This window comes from Anopheles maculipalpis, chromosome 2RL (genome assembly GCF_943734695.1).
Source record: "Anopheles maculipalpis chromosome 2RL, idAnoMacuDA_375_x, whole genome shotgun sequence".
Classification (NCBI taxonomy): domain Eukaryota; kingdom Metazoa; phylum Arthropoda; class Insecta; order Diptera; family Culicidae; genus Anopheles; species Anopheles maculipalpis.
In genome coordinates this window covers 82,150,990-82,171,361 of record NC_064871.1, presented here as the reverse complement: position 1 = coordinate 82,171,361, position 20,372 = coordinate 82,150,990, and the positions used below count along the sequence as shown (strand labels likewise).

General features: G+C 43.4%; 1 protein-coding gene across 2 annotated transcripts in view; it reads right to left on the bottom strand.

Annotated features, from left to right (window-relative positions):
• LOC126567918 (optomotor-blind protein) overlaps positions 1 to 20,372 on the bottom strand; it is a 119,248-nt gene that overhangs the window by 77,705 nt on the left and 21,171 nt on the right. For both annotated transcript variants that reach the window (XM_050224281.1, XM_050224282.1), the window contains exons 2-3: positions 6,811 to 6,924; positions 5,683 to 5,836 (exon numbers count right to left, since the gene is read on the bottom strand). In XM_050224281.1, coding sequence (XP_050080238.1) covers positions 5,683 to 5,836; positions 6,811 to 6,924 — 268 coding nt within the window. The remainder of the gene's footprint in view (positions 1 to 5,682; positions 5,837 to 6,810; positions 6,925 to 20,372) is intronic.

The following is a 20,372-nucleotide window of genomic DNA, read 5'->3' as shown; positions in this document are numbered from 1 at the left end:
CCAAATGGCGCTTCTCCGGCAAACCCCGGGCCAGGAGGAGGAGGAGGAGGAAGAAAAACAAAGCCATTCACATGCGTCTTTCGATTCAAACTCCCTAACCCAATCGCACGGAAAGCGGACGATATGGCGTCAGCCAGTGCCGTTTTTGAAATGATGAATTGTGTGCTTCGAGAACTCGAAGCAATATCGCGAGGGACTAAGGGAACGGCGGCAAAAACCGTTCCCCAAAACACCAAACTGTCAAACCGGGCAAGTGTGAGAGAGGTTTTTGTTTGCGCTGAAGATTCATTTTTCCGTACCTCCTCACAAAGCCGGGATGTTAGGGACTGCGCGAGGGTGTGACACACATAGAGGAAGGTGACAAGTCAATATTGAAATGCACCCATTTACTCGTCCATTCAATGCACCTTGGCTTCTTCGTGTTGCATTGGGAGGGAGGGAGGGAGAGAGATGCGCCTGGGATGTACTGTTTTTTTTTCGCTCGAAAGAAATGAAGTAATGATACGGCAAATAGAAACCGGGAAGCTGAGCAGAGTGACTTCTCCCTAGCAATGAGATGGGGGAAGAGGAGCTTGTTTGTCTATTTGTCTAGCCTTAATGTACTTATGCATCTCTGTCGGTGCTCTGGCGGGCGCTGTAGAACGTTTGAAAGGAAAGTCGGCAAATCTTGCCACACAAAGAATTGATCACATCAGTAGCATTCGGTCTGGAGGCTGGCTGACACTTGACACTTGCTTTGTTTTGTTTTTTTAATACCCAACTTTAGCTCTTAAGATCTGCTACGCTTTTAATACATTGGAGTTGTACTAAACTTTTCGCACAACTGATGAAAAACATTTTTATTTAAAATCTGTTTCAGGTATTGCTTCTTTCATTCGAAAAAAAAAATTAGATCATTTGGAGTGTCTCTATCGCTTTACCAGCTGCTAGAGCTTCATCCCTTCACAGAGGGTTTTCAACAGCTACATTACACAGGATATTCAATTTCCAGCCACAGCAGATAATGGAAGCGATCCTCACTCGCCCGTAATCTCCATCCAATTCCATCGTCAATTTGTACGATCCTTTCAGGACTATAACGATATTACCTGCTCGCCTCCTTCATTGCATTATCCTTACCGACATGCATTCCGGTGACTCCCGAGGCAGAGCGCTCTGTATGCCAAAAACAGGCCCAAAAACTGCTCTCTTTTTGCGCTGCTAGTTTGCGGTTCGGTCCAACGGCTCGCTGTTGCAGGGGGCCCGTTATCGAAACGTCTAAATCTAAATAGAATTTCTACTCAAGCGCAGCAGCAGCAGCAGTAGCATCGAGACGACCGCTTCTTCGCAAATTCAGTCAACCGTTTACCGACACAATAGAGAGCTCAGGAGTGAGCTGGAAGCTCACTCCATTTACACCGATCCGATCGACCCAATTTCAATCCAAGCCAATTTTCGACGTCCCAGACCGGTAGCCATGCCACAAAAGCATCGTCATACACCCGGTAAACTCACCACAATTGCCCCCGAGGAGCCATCAGGGACGCGCGCCTTCGTCTGTTTGTACTTTGCCGACACACACACACACAGACATTCAACTATCCAAGCGAGCGACTCAATTACCGTACCGAACCAGTGCTTGGGTCCCCGTGCAGTACCCCTGCAGGGTTAAACCCATTGCATTCTCCCGAAGCAGGACGAAGTTGCGTTGCAGAAAGTCGAGCGAGAGAGTGTGTGAGAGAGAGAGAGAGAGAGAGAGAGAGAGAGAGAGAGAGAGATAGTACCTTTTCGGATCTTGGTACGAACAATGGGATCAATGTCTAAATAATATTCCTAATTTTCTAAAACATTTCATTGTGTGTGCGAAACCGTTGCCTTGCGGCAACACTCTTGACAAGGTGAAGAAAGGATAAAGTAGGGAGAGAGGGTGGAACAGGGAGAAGAAATCGCAAGACTCCTTCATATCACCCGCAGGGGCTTTTCTTCCTTTCTAAGCGATAGAAGCAGCTCGTACCTTCAAGAAATTGAACTATGCGCCTCCGGTGCTTTTCTATGCGCTATCGATGCGAAGTCGCGAATCGTTCCAAGGACTCCGGGTGCTTGGGTGCTTGGGTATGTTATGCCGCACCACTGCCCTTCCCGCGTTGCTCTCACGAACTTTGTGGGTTTAAAGTATGTTTTTTCTTCTTGCTTTTCCCCCGGTCCAAAAGGATATACACCGAATGCCGAAGAACATGACATTAGCCGGGCGAAAGGATCCTTCAATTCTTCGGGCTCTTGTGGTCCGTGAAGACGGTGGCATGTCTTAGAAGTGGTCGTCCTTTCGTCCCGTATCGCATCAGCTAGACGTGAAGTTCTGTCACTCAACGAATCAGTGAACCGTTTCCTGGGTCCGCTTTTTCTTATCCTCCGGTGGTACGTTTTGCGGTCGTCCTTCGGATCGATGTCACTCAAGCAAGCGCAACCGGCCAGATGCCACCAGGGACAGAGGCACAGTGTACAGTTCGTTGTTTTTTTATGGTCGTCTTTTATCGGTCAGATGTGCCTAGTCAGTGAGGGCGGACCACCGGAGACATTAATGGCATGTAGGAATAATTTCCAAACAAGCGATTATCGCTACTTTTACTATCAGTGTTCCCTGTCGCTATCGGCTACCGCAGATAGGGCGCTTCTGACAACTGAGGCCATCCACTTGAAGGCTCAGGGCTTTTTTTATTAAAGAGCTAATTTCCTTTATGATCCTTAGGGACACAAAAAAACATCCTTTTGAGCTACCTTTTTTTGTCTCGGAGACAAACAGGGTTGTCCGATAAATAGGCAGGTAAGAACAAGGGCGATAATCTATCGATCACCCACAATGCTGCCCCCGTTAGGGAAAGGGATCAGTTTTATTGGTGACAGATTGGGAGCGCAGAAAAGGTGGACAATTTATGGGGATTTGAATTGAAAATTACTCAGACCCAAAGATGCAACAGTGTGACACAAATCTTCAAAGTCCAGTAGCAAAGCTACGGCTGTCTAATTCTCACTATCAAAATCAGCTCAATGGACACGATGGGAGTATGCGCGTGTGTGCGCGTGATTGTATGATAATGAGTTTTTTATTGTGCTATTCCTATTCGATTCTACGCGCAAATTAAACCATCCATCAAACATGGCATACAGCAGCAGCTAAAAAACAAAGCAAAAAGCATCAACATCAATGCAACACACCCAACAAAGTAAGACGAATATGCTAGACCGCTTGTGTCCTTAGCGAATGTCCGCGAGTCGAGCCGAGCGGTTCGTCTTTATCATCCATTATGTCGGACGCTTGTTTTAATTACGCTTTTGCGGGTCTTTTTTTTTTTTTTGCTACTGAAGCATCTCTGCTCCATTCCTGGCCGGATCGTCTATTATTTGTACGGCTTGTTTTGCCTTTGCTTGCGCTTATTTGCGTTCATTCGTTTGCCCAAGCGTCATTTGATTTTCGGCCCGTCGACGGTGGTTTCCGATTAGGTTTCCCAATTTTTGTGCGATCTTGCTCCGACCAAAACGGCTCGTATCGCGTATTCCTTCTTTCCCTTTTTCGGTTTGATTTATTTGCGTTTCAAAGCTTTTGAAACAAAACAAAAAAAGATGCGTTTGCTTCTTTGCGCTGTGTATTTCTGTTCCACTTGGGAGCGGTCACCCCGTCCAGCGGCTACCGGTTTGACAGGCCATTTAGACAAATTTGGCACAGCAAACGGGAGCTCTCCGGAGGCGAAAACCATGACCAACATTATCAGCACCACCAGACATCATCACCGTGCCCAGGCTGCTGCCTCTTCAGCTCGCAGGCTCGCATGTTTACTTTTACGACCTCTGGTGGTGAATAATTTTTATTCCCCTTTCGAGGGCACTGATTGCGGATCATGGATCAGGAGGGCCGTACTTGAGACGTGTTTTTGTCTAGTAAACAGTAGACGAGTAAAATAATAAACTCGCACAACAGAGCTAATCCTTCGGAAGCTGTTGATTGCGGGCGATCGTTTAAGTCTTTGATAAGTGCCGGCAAGGGTGTGTAGTAAGGGAGCGTAGTTGGAAAGGTTTTTTTTTTCTGAAAGGGTGCAAACAGAGTTACAGGGATGGTCAGTTGATTAAGACCGTCAAAATTAAACTAATAAAGTGATGCATAACAGATGATAATTGAATATCGATATCAATATTCAAACATTTCTCAAACACATTTTGATAAGAAAGAAGCCTTTGCGAACAGTTTCGTCGTGGCTGGATAGTCAATCCTTCGTCACAAAAATCAGATTTTGATTTACTAATTTATTTGGTACATAATCCACAGATTTCTATGAGCTGCGAAACCAAAAGTCACTCATTTTTGCTTGCTTTAGTTCTATGAGAAATCAAATATTTATCAAACCCAATATTATTCAACCATTTAGCGACGCTAATCAGTCTCCCGCATCTCTGGACGCATTGTGTTTTGATGACGATAATTCGCATGCCAGCAAACCGCACTTCAATTAACGCACGGCAAACACTACGCTGCCCGGGCGCGTAACACAATTAAGGAGAGATCTACAAACTACCGATCACATCATCTTCACTCCCAGGCGGGAGCTAACTAGCCACGCAGACAACCCGAACCAAACAAATTCCTCCAGTTGCGTTTGATTGTCGTGTAAATAAGACTAAGTCCTCCCTCTCGGAAGCTTTCATCTTACCGCCGAAACACACACACCAAGGGAGTCCGACGGCACGGCCAACACCGAAAATCTTTCCCGACGACGATTAAGGCGTACTATTTAGCGATAGTAAACACAATTAAGCGTACTACCGTGATCTTGTTGTACAGAGAGGGAGGGTAAGGGGGACCGCAAAATGATGAAGAGCAAGAAGAAGAACTAAAATTGTCACACACACACAAAACCCAACTACTTTGTTTGCCTGCTGCTTGGACAGCTCAAAACGGTAAGGATTGTAGGAGGAGACCCCGGTCCGGACGCAAATTCAGTGGCGTTGCTTCTGGTTGTACGGGGTTTTTTTTTTGTCGTTATTGCTGCTGTCTAGCCTCGAGTTCACGATTAAGCTAAACGCGCGGTGGCTTAGATTAAGAGTGGAGGCAGACATCCCATTCTTTCACCTTCACGCCACCGAACTATGCCGAAGAGGGTGATGCTGCATCCATTAGCTTCGACAGCGGGTCTTACACAGATCAAGCGATTTAACGCACACAGGGCGGCATCAGTTCAAAGCGAATCGCCGACAAGGTCCAAGGGACCATCGTAAAAACGAGGCTTCAAACCGACGCGCTTTCTTTTTACACTTACCCTCACCCGGGGGGTTTTGATGGCAGAGTTAGATGTGGTCGCTTCCGAGCTGACCTTAGCCGAGTGGACATTAATGCACACGTGCGACAACTTGGGTCGCTTGTTCTTTATTGGTTGCTACTGGAGTTTAGAGTTTGGGTGTGGGGGTGGGGGGTGGGTGAGGAGGGGGGAGGCTGCTGGTGGCTAAGCTCATTTCTTACTTCATTATCTATTTTTAATGGGATTTTGTAAGGTCACCGCCACACACAGTGACAGGCGAGTGAGACGTAAATTTTGACATTGCAATTGTAACGCTTTGTAACGCTTAAGCGCTACTTCGAGAATCAAACAATTCATCCAGATGAATAAAATTGCATAGGAGAAAGATAACAACATTACATTAAACATTGGTACTTACAAATCCGTGCTTATCACTAATGTTGTTGGTAAGCTTCAGCTTGTGAAACGAGACCACCTTCTGCATCCACTGTTCGCCGGTCGAGGGCGAATCGGGATGGATGTACATGCGTTTCGGCATTTCCGGATCCGCCTTTCCTGCCACCATCCACCGACTGGAAAGAACATGGAAATAAAAGTAAAAACACAGAAAGAAGAATTTTAGACGATGAACAGGAAAAAAGAGACAAATTGACAAAATTGAATGAAGGAATCAAATAAATAAATAAAATAAGGGAAGAAATAATTTAAAATAATATTAGAGAAAAAAGTGGACAAAAAGGCGTAGAGCCGTCATTCTCAAATAAAATAAGATAAAAAAGAGAGTAAAATTACAAAAACTCTGATCAGCGTATAATTAAGAATAAAATAATCAGCATGTTCTATTTGCAAGCAAAATAACACATGAAAAAAGAAAAGAATTGAATTGAATATCTTGATAAAAGTACAGTAATTCAAACATCAGCTAACTATAAGTTCAATTAAGGCAAAAAATAGGGAGGAAATTCCTTAATAATAATGTATATTGTTTCAGTCATCACACATGGTGTTGAAAATACGAACTGTTATTTTATAATCTAATAATAAATAAATAAATAAATAATTAAATAAATAGATTAATAAAACTACAATAAATAAAGAACTTTTCTAACTTTTTCCGAATTTATATCACATTTTACCAACAAAATGTTGGTTAATAGACTGGTTCAAGTCTTACCAATTTTAGTAATTTTAAATTCATTTTAATTGTAGTTGATCTTTTTCTTCTTGACCTAACGGCCTTCCAAGGTCACGACGGCCATCTAGTGGCTTACTAGACTTGCCGATATACCTCGTAGTTGGATAGTCAGTCCTCACTACTGGCGGACGACCCGGATGAGATTAAATCCGAAGGTCAGAATGGGTCCACTGTCGTCTACACCACCGGGCCGCCCCAATATTAATTTTGATTGATATAAGTTCATTTAAATTCATTTTCCCTATCTCTTTTTTTCACATTTAATCATTTTCTTCACTTCAGTTCATTGGTTGCTCTTTGAAGTCTACCACCTTCTAACCGGAAGATCAGATTAATTCTTCAATAACTTACCTGTTGTGAAACTTGTACCGGTAGTCATCCGCCGCCACAATGTCGAGCAGTAGAATGTACTTTGCTTTCGCGTCTAAGCCTGAAACGCGAAACTTCATCTGCGGAAACATTTGCCTGTGGAAGAAAGATAAGAAAACAAGTGCATAAGTATTTTTCCATTACAAATTCCAAACAGTTGAGTGATGCAGGTCGTAAATAAACGATTTCGCCTAGCTTCAAACGGTTAAAAATTAAGCAATAACTCTTTAAATGTAACATCGTAAAGATGCTCATCGTAACTTTGAACGATTGGTTGCAATGTTTGCGAAAATATCTTTTAAAGCATTTTATCACCACTCTCTCATCCTTAAAACAGCACTGGTGCTGAAAAGGAATATTTACTTTCATTGTGGAGCTTCAGCTTCATAAAACTATCTCACGCGTGTCGTCTGTATTTTCCGTATGCCTTCGGTACGACAGCACCAATCCGTCAAACGGAATTTATGGCTAAACCACACACGAAACACCATTTTCATGCACGCAGCTCGCCTGACAAGATGGCGCTGCTTCACCCGGCCGCAGAGACATCAGGAAACGCATGTTCAAGGTGTCTATTGAATTTATTTCGGCCACGTAAAGAAGGATGAGCGTAAGAGTGGTGTGTGGGATTTCGGTGGGTCATAAAATCATCCACGTCGAGCTTAAATTTAAACACTCCAAACAGAGACCCCACCCGGACTCTGGTACATTTTTTTCTAAAGGGGGGTGAGTTCTCTGATCCATCAACACCCTAACGTCCGTAGAGTGTTACGCAGTTACGGTTACGGTTGGCTGAACGCTCACACGACGCCAAAATGCTAGCAAACGGTTGGCAACACCTTCGACCCGGTACTATCGGTTCCGGCATCTTGCTTTACTGAGCGAAGCGAAGTATTTGGAGGGGAGCCAGTGTGGCGTTCGAGATAGTTGGTTTTAGTACACGTTTCGGGAAGCTTATCTTCACCCGCTTCACCCTTTTTTTTTTTTGGAACATGAAATTATTAAGCACTAGTTCCTCACGATGTCTAGCACTTCTAATCCATTCCACACACTGTTGTTCGGTGGGGGAATATTTTAATAACCGCACACCAACCAAACATCAACCGACCGAGAATTATTAGGTTAGTTTAAGTGTCTAAAAAAATGGCCGACCAAATGAGATGTTCATCTTTCCAAAGCTGAGCAGGAACAAACGTCTAAACGTGTCGGAATGGTGGAACTGCACACGAAGGGCGTGGGTCCTACGGAAGAACCAGAACCAGCTTTGCCTACATCGGTAAACTATTCCGAGCTTAGTTTGCCAGTAGATTTGCCCCACGCGCGACGACTCTTGGCCTATCGCGTCGGAAATCATCTTCCGGTCAGTGCCACCGCCACCGCTAGTCCCGCTGAGTGATTTTATAGGTGTGGAAAACGCGCCAAAGACTTTTCATGATCATTATATCACGGGACACGGAGCGACCGTTTCGGGTTTTGTGTGAGCCTGACGGTAGAGCGCATACGAATGTGTACATTATAATGCTCGTAAATTATTTGGTGCCTTCGGCTCCTCCGGTTTGATTCTCCACCATCCGAGCGTTGGTTTGGTATCAGTGGTTTCGGCTGTTGTTTGTTTAATGAGCAACAAACCGGGGAATCATCACGAAAACGGATGCTCCTCTTCCGGAGCAAGTCTTCCTTAACTTATTTTTTTTTTTTTGGAAAATTGAATCTAAGTTTCAACTGTTGTCCGATGTGGTATGAAGCTTTCCGTTTGTTACCACCCCAGAGGAAGAGAAGCAGAGAAGAAACACCAATGGATGGATGGATTTTCTCATCCATCCATTTTGATTTTTTTACCCTGGCTACAGCGTGTGTGTGTGTGGTTTTTGTCTTAATTAAATTTTCTCGCTCTAGACGGTGGCGGAGGTCCACCCATCGTTCACCTCTTCACCTGTTTCGTGGGATTTGAACAGAAAAAACGATGCCAAAAACCGATGTAACAAACGAATTTGGTGGATGCTCTTAGACCCACCGCACACACATTAAGGCAAAGTGTTAGCGACCCGTTAGACTCGTCGCGGTCAGCTAGCCGTCGGTCAACATGCGTTTTAATATTTGGTTTGTTAGGTTTTTGTTCTTCACCTTCCCTTATCCAACCACTCCCAGGCGCGATCCGAGTCCGAGAAGCTTGCTGTACCGCGATAAATCAGCTGTGTGCCTTGTTCATCATTTTTCACGCCAACACGTTCAGCTCGGACCGTTGGACCTCTGCGTGAACGAAAAGCGGGAGGGGGGAAATGGTCACCCCCAATACGAAAAGCGTATATTTTTTGGTTTTACAAAATTCCTTCCAAAAGCACGACGGTAACTTGTGTTTTAGTTTGAATTATATTTCTAACCGTCCAACACACGGTGACATGCCAGAGTGAGTTAAAAAGGTGGATTTATTCATCTCTAACGTACGCCCCTAAAGAAAAAGCTGGTAGAGTACGAGTCCTCGTTGCATGTAAATGTATTATTTTTTCCCCCGAAAACTTTTTGCAAAAAGCTACGCAACAATAATATGCAATTATTTGGTGATTTTTATTAATATTTCCACGCGGCGAGCAATAATTATCATTCCGCTCTTTTTTTTTGCGGGATGCTTATAGGGGGAGGGGGGGGGGGGCTCGCCTACAAATGGGCTTTATTAAGGGGTGCATTAGCACACTCCAACACACACCCACAAATTCGAGCGCAAAGTGATGCGAAATGTGCCGAAAAGTGGGATAATAAACTGCCATTTTAGCTTTTACCCAAGCTGTGCGCGCCAAAAGCTTGGGAATAAATAAACGTGTAAAAATTCTTAATTTTTGTAACACTCTGACCATTTTCAAGCTGCATCATAATTAACGCTTTGCCAATTACAGTGCACGCATCGTTGCACTGTTCCGGTATGCACGACGAACACAGTAATTGCCGGTTAAAGTGTTCATTTTCAATAAATCAAAGGGTTTTTTTCGCGAAATTAAGTTTTGAGTAATAAAAATCATTTCCGAATATGTTTGGTAAAATGATTGCCTATTTTAACATAGCGAGAAGTTAACTTAAAATTATTAGATTTTATTTATAAAATTGGTTGTATAAGAATTCACTATAAAATGTTTAAGAAATTGAAGAGTGGAAGAGCATAATTTAATTTTTTTTACCCAATAACAAACGGTAATACTTGAATTCCTTATTAGCCTCTTTCAAACACAATTACAAGCCACAAAAACAGTACACAATCATCTACTTAGTGGATGGTTAAAAGCAAAAAAAACAGAAAAAAGAACATCAAACAAGACAAAAATTAAAAACAAATCTGTCCCTTTTATAACCAGATTAACACCAATCGCAGCAGTGCCACCAACGATGCAACAAAGCTAACCAACGCGTCAACAAGCCGTAACGGAGTGTCAAACGAGTTCCGGACGCGCCCGATGGCGTGAGATGACCGGAAGGTGATTTTCCGAGGCCACTCGAATAGTGGTTTTATATTTTTTGTTGCCGCTGCTGTTTTGTTTTGTTTGTACGGACAGTTTTGTGATTGTGGCGCGATATGACTTAATCACTATCTCGCGTGATAAACCGATGATGCGTTGAAATGCGATTTCCCGTTCCCAGTGTAAACATAAAAAGTGACGAAAGAAAAACGAACAAACTAATTCATTTTCAATGGTTGAGTGAAGTGAAGAGTGTGTAGGTACTACCTTTCTCTCGCGATCACGATCGTCAACGGTTTTAGCGTGCACACGAGCCCGATCATTAATTACGTAAGTTGAAGGAAAAAACAAACAGTTCGAGAAGTTTAATAAGGCAGAAAACAAGTGATGAAGAGCAAAATCAGTACTAAACTGCACTCGCGCCTGAAGCAGAGTGATGATTAATAGTTCCCAGAGCTAAGTGTGAGCGCTGGCAGAAATTCTTGGAACGCTCATATCACTAAGTTTCTTTTCGTCACCCTTTTTTGTAAATGAAAAAAGGGAAAAATGTATAAAAATTCCAAGAAAACACCATCACTAAACTGTCACAACAAGTGTGATGTGTAGTAAAAGCAACACACAAAAAAACCAAACGAACAACTAGCAATTTAAATTAAAATTAATGTGAGTGGATGACAGCAACAAACCCTAAAATATACAGTAAACAAGAGGGAAAGACAGAGCGAGAAAAAAAAACCTAACAACGGAAGCAAACAGTAAGATAAGCTGATCGCTGAGGGGTTAGTTTAGCGGATGCATCAACCATCCAGCCGAGGTGGAACAGGCGGACGTAAATCAGTGTTAATGAGATGATGATAGTGAATCTGAAACTGCGACACAAGTGCACGCGTGTCCAACGCGTTGATAAACTGCATCGCACATTGCACATTCGAACACAGAGAGAGAGAGAAATTGAAAGAGCTACAAAAACAAGCCTTCCCTCACATGATACTGATGACAAAAAGGACACTGCGGATGACAGCTCAACTGTGACAAGCTGCGCCGGTTGACAGCACTCTGAAGGCGATTTGTACAGCGATCATCGCAGAACGAGGTTTAATTAGAGCGTTCAGTGGCGAGAGGGAAAGACAAGAAGGAATGATAAAGGGTGGAGGACTGATGCGGGGGAAACACGATTGAAACATGCATCAATATATGTTCGTACTTCGTCAACAGCGTTCAAACCAACCAACCGGATCGATGTTTTTGCCAGACAAGCTGTCTATTTAGCACAGCTAGCTGGGAGTTTTAATCTGCACCGTGCTAATCTGACCTCACCAACTGTCCGGCGAGGTCAGAACGTTCGAAGCTGGACGGGTCGAGGTGACCACCCGGGTCACTCACTGCACAACCGAGTGCAGACCCTGGTCAATGGCCCTGGTGACAAGCAAAACGACCGCCGAACGACAACAGCTGATAACGCACCGCAATCGCGCCCGATGTGATACTTTTAATAACTTGGAGAATAACAAAGTATTGAAAAAAAAAAAGCGTTTGGGCAAACAAGAAGCTTCTGTATGTAAATAGAACTCTAGGGTTCAGGGCATCAATAAAAAAAAATCAACGAGGTCTCTTGTGGCGTTTTGTCACCCATCGGAGTCGGAGCGGCTTTCACGGTCCATTTGAGACAGCTTCCGCTTGGCCGATAAGCGAGTCGATGATGGTTTTTTTTTTTGAGGATGCCACAGTGCAATTGCTTCTTCCGATAAGATTAGACAGAGTGGCGTTGATATGGAAGGCTCACAGAGAGAAGGAGGGTGAGGGATCCAGAATTTAGCAGTTTAACGATGATGATGAATTTGCAACGCTTGCTTACTTTCATCCATGTTTGACATCAATGACAGCGTGCTTATGACAATCGTTTTCAAATGCAAATAGATGCTCCATTTTCTACGCAACGATCAGTAAGATCGATCGATTTCTTGAACTTCACAGAAGCTGTGTGTAAACAATCTGAGGAATTTTGCAATAAAAAAGCTGAAGCTTTCAGTCTGATGTTTATTGCCACCCAACGATCTTCCAACCATATCATCTCCTTTTTATTTTATGCAAGTTTGCTTCCACCACTATTCCACTGCAGTCCTGCCAGAGTGGTTGAAGAAGAACAAGGAAAAAACTTTAAAAAGTGAAGAAAATCGTGACATGAATACTTCATAATTTGTAATGTTTGCTTAACCTCAACAACAACGAAAAAAGGAAAGACCCCGGACGTGCATGAAACCTTTTCAAAGAGGCAAACGATCAACAACGCCGGTGGTTCGTTTACGACCACTAGCTAGCCGGGAGGGAAAATTATAACTGGCTGGCCCAATATGATCATGATTTTTCGCTTCCCCTTACCACTCCAGCGCTCGCCGGGTAGAAAATGAGCTCCAACGGGTCCAACAGATCACCCCATCCCCGAAATTAGGCCTGGCTGGCCGGCCTGGATCACGGTGGCAGCACGGAACAGGAAAGCGAGCAAGCCCGCAGGGCCCGCACTGGTTGTGGACCTCCAGACCCGATCCAGTGCAAGAATGGTCCAGAACTACCCCGAAAGGGACACCACACGATAATGGGTCCCGTCATCGAGGAGCCAGCTTCGGTGGAGGTAATGTTTATTTTTTAACCCTGTGTTTGTTAAAGGGAGCGAGTGAGTGCGCGCGATCCACATCCATTTCACTCTGGCCACACTGGCCGTGTAAGCACCCAACAAGGGATGCTTGTAGATTTAGCGCCACACCATCCTTTTTGCACGCCTTTCGTACATGATCTCGGTAGGCGCCAGTGTAAAACGTCTATATTGAAACGATACCGGGGTTTGTTCCAGCTGCCCCGTTTCAGGACCGGTGCGGTCAAGCCTTCACGACGATGATGACGTTTCTGTGCGATGATGCTGACGTGCCCGGGTCGCGATGATAATGATGTATTTAAATAAAACAATTTGAATTATTTCAACCGGCCATTTCGCCAGTGTGAAGGAGTGGAGTTGGTGTGGCAGGTGAAGCGAGAGTAGCGAGTGTTCCCTCCCCACCCAGTAGGGTGGAAAAAGGGATGAGAAATCACTCAATCTCGATCAGCAAGGCGCCAGCCCAACGGCCACGCTTCCAGTGATTCTGTCGCTGAGTTGCACCCCCACAGACTTCGTCGTCACGAACTCGTCTAAACCTGGGCGGCTTGCGTTGGGTCGTCTTGCGATGCACTGTGGTTGAATTTATGAGAAAACAGTGCTAGCCACCCATTTAACCTCAGCGCAGAGGGGTACGATCGCGATCCCGGCACGAAGGTGATCTTCGTAGGTTAAGAGTGAATGAATTGCCGTCCATTTTTATTGTTTTTTTTTTTTCGTTGATAGATGAGGGCTTTTGGGGCAGCAAATGATTTGTTGAGAAAGTAGATGCTTTCTTCTCTATTTTCTTCAACTTGGGATTGAGCATTCCGGATGGAGACCTTGTACTAATTTGTTCGCTGAGGGTGCTCAAAGGTGAAAGATATTGTGGCTATTAAGACATTTAAGGTATCGTTCCCGGAGTGACTTGTGCAGCTTCAACCTTTCACCTTCAATAAAAATTCTTCAAGAGTAGAAAAGACACAACGACTTTAAACCACACAACCGCCACAGTAACGGTACTAAGCTCCACGAGAAATTCCTCATGCTCTCCACACACAAAAAAAACACACCAAAAACAACACAAGGCGCCAATGATAATGATGTGAAAATTCATCACCTCCACAACAAACGGCTCGTTAAGAAAGTAAACATGCATCCCTGGGCAAAGGCCAAAAAAAAGGGAACGTTCCTACCAGCAAAACCCAAACGAGCCCAAAATCAATTTGAGACGATCTTGGGTTCTGCCCATTCTCCAACTCCCATTGCAGAGTTCTGCCCGGTGTAGACACCGTAGTCTTGCAGGACCTCCTAATCGAAACGGTGCCCGGCCAACAAGCCTTGTTGGCATGGTGTGTGTGGTTTCCAGCCAGTCATTATCACCATCTGCCCCGAGGGGTCTCAATCTTCTTCCCGAGACGACGAAAACCTCCCCCCAGTGTGAAGGTTTTCCGAACGGTGGGCTTCCCTAAAGTGTTCAAACACGGGCAAGCAAAAAAAAAACGGCGAAGGAAGAAACAACACTGCAGCAGGACTCTCCAGAACTAGCACCAGTGTCTGGAGGAGTTGGAAGGAATGATAGTGATCGGGCTCGCGTTTCGCACTGGCCATGTGATTAACGCGCCCCAACGCCCCCCTGTCAGCAGCAAAACGGACGGGATCTTCCGGTTTTTTTTTTTCGGAGCAACCCGAGGGAAAGAGACAGAGATACCATGATTAACGGCCACCCTTTTTTTTTTTTTGTTCCTATCGTACTGAAGAGAAGAGCCTTTTTTGGGGTAGTGGCGTCGCGATTCTGAGACCACCGAATCATAATTCGTGATATTGGCGTCCCGTTGGCCCGGGATGGAGGGATATCCACGGTTCACGCCCAACAACCAAACGGGCGTAGTGGTGATGATGAACCACCATCGATGACCACATCGTTTGCTTATTTGCTTTGCTCGATACGCTTTCACCTCGCTGTTCGTACACCTCCCAAGGCTTTTTGGTCCTTGAAGTATTTGAGAGTCCCTGTTTTTTTTTGTTTTGCTCAATGTCCTCATGCCTCATGGAGGGCCACTGGGAGCGATTTTTTGAGGATGAGGCTTGCAGCTTGTTTGGGTTATTGTTATTGGCAGTAATGCTGATATAGTTATTATAGGTTATGAATATTCATGCTGCAATGTCTGGTAGCGTATTTTTTCATATGGAGTTTTTGTTTTTTTGCTTTGGTTTTTGCCTGTTTCTTTCTCGATTGTATTTCAACGTTCTTTTAATTCCTTCGTTTTAACCTTGGTAGCAGTTTTTTTTTTGGGTTTCCTTTTCGAGCTTGGGTGTGCATTGTTTTATAGTATCCTTCCTTGTTGTACTTGTGTTTGCTTTTTTCTTACTCAATTGTACTTCGTGTTTAACATGTTTGCATATTTCTTCCATGTTCTTATCCATTCATCAAGATATGTTTCTACCTTTTTTATTTAAAAAACGAAGTCACAAAAGTCACATATACATAACCGAGCGTTTTTCAAAATTGGACGCCCAAAACGTAGAGAATTCAGGTTTGGTAAAGCAACTTCTTCTGTTTAGCATTTCATCCACGATGCAACTGCAACTCGTCAAAATTCGTCAGGATTCGTCCTCGTTTTCTTGGCGCTCTCGAAGCGATTAATTGAGATGCAAATACGGGTGTGCAATAGTGTGTCCAGAACCAGGAATTTGGTCGATTGTATCACGCACCCCTTGTTTGAGTGGTGTTAATTTTGTGGTCTGTTTGTTTTGCTTCCCAGAAACCCCTAATTACGAGGATGCACCAGAGGAAAAACAACGACACACACACAAAAAGTGAAAATTGTCTGCTCTGTAGGTCTATAAGATGTTCTTCCCCCTTACTTCACTATGCGTGTACGAGAAATGAAAGTTTTAAAGCCTTTCCTATGGTAAAATAGTTTCCATCATTCGATTGTCCTTTCGTCCCACAGAGATTGAATAATTTCGCGCTAAAACGAACGCTGCAATTACGCCATCCATCAGTAGGTCACAACGCGTCACAGTTGATACGATCCTGTCCCTCGGACATTGGACGCACATCGTGACCGGCGTTACTCATTTAAATAAATTAACCAGTACACGAGAGCGAGATCCACCACACATGAAGTGTCCAACCAAACGAAAAAAAAAAACGAGTCCCTCACGCAAGCGCCCAAAGAACGTGTTTGCTACACTGCTCAGCTGTTGTCGTTATTGTTGATTTTTCTCCACAACTAAAGAACGCTCCAAAACTTCGAGCAAAAGTCTACAGAAATTAATTCATAATTTACGACGCGTCCCGCGACGCTTCGGCGTCACCGTCACGCAGGGAAGTTTCGAATCGATCGATTCGCAGACTTCCGCTGCCTGCACTGGTATCTGGTGCTGCCTGCAACACACCAATTGATTGATTTACTGATTGGCTGAACAGTGAGGCGGCCGCCCGAGGGTAGTGACGGGATGGTTGACTGTGCTTAAATGTGGACATCCAGGGATTGGTTGTGGAGAAAAAAAAAAATTAAGTATGATCAAGAACAGCGAGTTGGAATTTTGTTGGTACCGTGAAGAAGTGTTGAAAGCAGCATTTTTTCCCCCAATGGCTCTGTTCGAGTGCCGAGAACATAATAATTTCGTACGATGGTATGGTAAAAAGGTTGAACCGGACGTAACAGATTTATGGCACTGACATTTGCCTCGATGCACTAATTATTTGGCGTCAATCGTCTCGGTATCAAGGGTTTCTCTTTTGCGAGGAACCAGCTAGGTGAGGTTGCATGCAGAAGTTGAAGATTGTGTCAAAGAAAATATCACATCTTTGTTCTTAGTAATGCAAAAGAAAAGGAAGAAATTGTGAATGCTGTAAGGATGATTTTATAGCACAAAAAAGGGTACCTTTATAGCAAATAGCATGCTTCAGATTTTAACACGAAACAAATAAATCCTCACGGGTAACAGAGTCGCTTTAAGACGTTGGTCACTCAACCGCGGAGCCAGAGCACGTTTGAATCGAAAACCGAATCGCCTTATAACACACTCAGACACGGGTTGTAATTATATTGCAATCTAGGTATAAATTAAACACGACACTAATGATTTATGCTCGCAACCGTTTACCTTCTACTACGTGTGTTTGAAATCCAACCACCCTGGGAACTAGGTGTGACTGTTTGTTTTTTTCCTTTCCTTTCCTTCCTCTAAATTGGATTGTCACGATCGCGAATGTGTGTGTTCGTTGGTGCAGTCCCATTCAATTACATTCGATAACGACGTTTTAGATTAAACTATTTCATATCAGTTGGAGAAGTTTAAAAAAAAATCAGTTTTCTAAAAGCATCCACCAAAGCCGTGGAATGAAACTTTTGAAAGACAAATTTAATTGAGCGCATGAACATAAATCAAACTGTCATTAAATGTTAAAAACTGCAAGAAACAGAAGGTAAAGCAAATTGATAAAGCAATCAATTTATGATCAAAATGCTAATGTTTCAATCAGTCCTGCATGCAACATACGATGCAGCATAGGAAGAAGAGTGGAAGATGTCATACTGACACCGCACACGATCAGCTGGTGATCAATTTGTTCGCTTCCATAAGCTTCCCCACGCCGGCAGACTAAAGCTGAAGGTCAACGACGAAACGAACAGTTAAACTGCACCGAACAAAACTGAAGATTAAACTACTTTGAAGTACAATAAAAAAAACCGTTCCCAACAAAAAGGAAGAACACCGTCTGCTAGTTATAATACACAAGTTTCGGTAGGTGAGGAAATAAAACACAAGATAACAAGCTGACCGATATCAGTATGCTTGTAAAAAAAAAGAAACGTAGAAACAAAGTGAAAGGCAAAGCGTACAAGCTAGCGGAACTGTCATGATGACAGGTGCGCCTAAAGCAGGGGTCTCTCGCAACGTACCGTCGGAAGAACTTCAAAACGCTATAAAGGCTATTATGCTGCCGTACATCCTTGACGCATAAAACCCCGCACCCTCACCACCTTTTACCCCTTGTTTTGCCTGGCCAGCTTCACCAGCCCGAAGGATGGATTACAGTTTACTACTTTGTTTTTCACTTGTATTTTTTCTCTGAATAATTTCTTAAACAAATAACATAATTTGAGTATTATAAATTATCGTTGATAGTTTTAGAGGTTTGTTTTTGTGTCTTTCCTATTTACTTCCTTCCGATTTTGTTCTTTTCATCATTCGCGATGTTTCGTTTTCGTGTCCCGCTGTCTATTGCTTGTTTTTTTTTTTTTATTCATTTCCCTTTTCCTTTCATCAGAAACATTTGTTTCTTAGAGCTAAAGGCGCTTTTCTATTCTTCTTTTGTTCTCTTTTCTTTCCCTTTTTTTTAGTTTGGGGGGTCAGAAACATATTACCTTTTTTTTTCTTCTATATATTTTTTCCAACCTCTCCACCCGGACACTTTGCTTCCGCTGTACCGCTGCTTGGCGCCAAACCAGTTTCCTTTTCTCCCTGTTACCAGCGGAGGGATCGGTTGCCGTGGTGCGGTAGAACGACCGATTGCCGATTTATCATTCCCTCATCATTCGCGGGGCTCATCATTATCGAATAAAAATGGTAAGGAAAGGAATAATAACATTAAAAGACACACGCACGCACGCACGCACGTAATATTTGGTGCACTTTTGGTTGTGGCTGTTCCTTCTTTCTCAAGCCCAGTCACAAATGTTGCCCTTGTTTGTTTGCTTTGTTGCGTTGCTTTTTTTTTTTTGTGTCTCATTTCCAATCGAGCTGGGATGGTTGGGATAATATTAATAATTTATTTAGCAGTAATTTATCACAATTTGTTAAAAAGTTCTCAATCTTATCGAGCTTGCCCGGAGAGGGTTACTTGATCATCTTTTGCATTCTCATGACATATGTTTGTTGTAATGATTTGAAAGGGATAGGCAATTTTAAGTAATTAAAATTCACAAATCAAAACCATACTTTCCATGCTAAAACGCTAAGCATATTTCTAGTGAATTTCTTCTAAAAATATTAAACTAATTAAGCATCGCATGCTGTTACTTTCTATCGCAAGCAGATGGTGGTTAATGTTTGGGAGGTCAATTTTTTTCTCTTTGTAACGACCATTTCATTTCCGTGGTGTGGTGTGCTCACATGTTATCGCTCCGTACCAACCACAACTACATCACCGGCCCGGAACGTACGGTGCCTTGCGGGATGGGTAGCTGCCGCTGTCATGCCATGCCACTGTCTCATTATCCTGTCGACAGCTCGCAGCTCGCTACGTCGATCGACGTGAGGAAATTTGATCAATTATAATTAAACAACCTTAAAGGACGAACGACTTGTTTGTGCGACTTTAAGAATTATTTAAAAGTTTCAGTTTTTACGTTCATTCAGCGGGCAGAGGAAATGTGAAGGAAAACGGTGAGCAAAAAAACAAAAAGCAGGTTAATTAGTTTCAGCCACCATCCAGCGCCGGCTGGATCCCGTCTCGCCCGTTCAATTAAAACATAATCTTTCACGTTCGGTTCATTAGTATTTATCCAAATTTAATTGTCCCACCGCAGGGAATGCAACCGCTGCGGCCCAACCGCTATCTAAAATGCAAAACGCGTATCCTTTTCGCGTCGCACTGGGCTCGCGACTGTCATCGCAAACCGGGCGACGCGTTGCATGTCCTTTATGCATTCGTAATAAGGCGCTGGACAAGGGGCACTCGGTCGACAGAGAGGTGAATTCAATCCTGTTGCCTTTTCAATGCTGTTTTAGGCCCTGTTTTGATGCACTTTTTTCGAGCGATAATAAATTGTGTTTGACCAGCTGAATCAGGTTATAATTATTCAAAGTTGTTGTCTTTTTTTTTTCGGCAATTACAGTACATGCGGTACTCGATTTTGGGCAATCGATTTACATGTGATTAATTGCTTAATTTAGATGGGGAAAGAAGGAATATTTTCGTAATAATAAATAATAAAAACAATGAAGTATTGATGAAGAAAACCCATTGTTTTTCCTTCACTAAAGCTACTGCCTCTCTGTGTCAATTAATCACTTATCTAATGAGTAGTAACAACCCACTAGGACACCACCTATTTCCTATTTTCCTATCAATCAACGATCAAACATGATAATTATCGAATGGATTGCTTCTGCATTTCTAACCTCCAACCTCTTACTTCTCGTACCACTCGTATAAATACTATTTTCCATCATTTTCTCCATAATGGGATGGAAAAAAAAACAGAAGGGTGCAAAAACTCAGCCTACTAACGAGTTATTCACTTGCAGGCTAACACCTCGTCTGAGACACCTGTCAAGCAGACACACATACACACACGCACGTGATAGTTATACAGTTATGCTTCTTGAATGCATGATGCTCACCTGCTTACCACCTTACCAAAGGGATCACAAAAATCACGGCTCATAGCAAGCAACAAGCGGGATTAAATTATGCACCTATGATGATGGCTTGGCGAAGCCTGTAACTC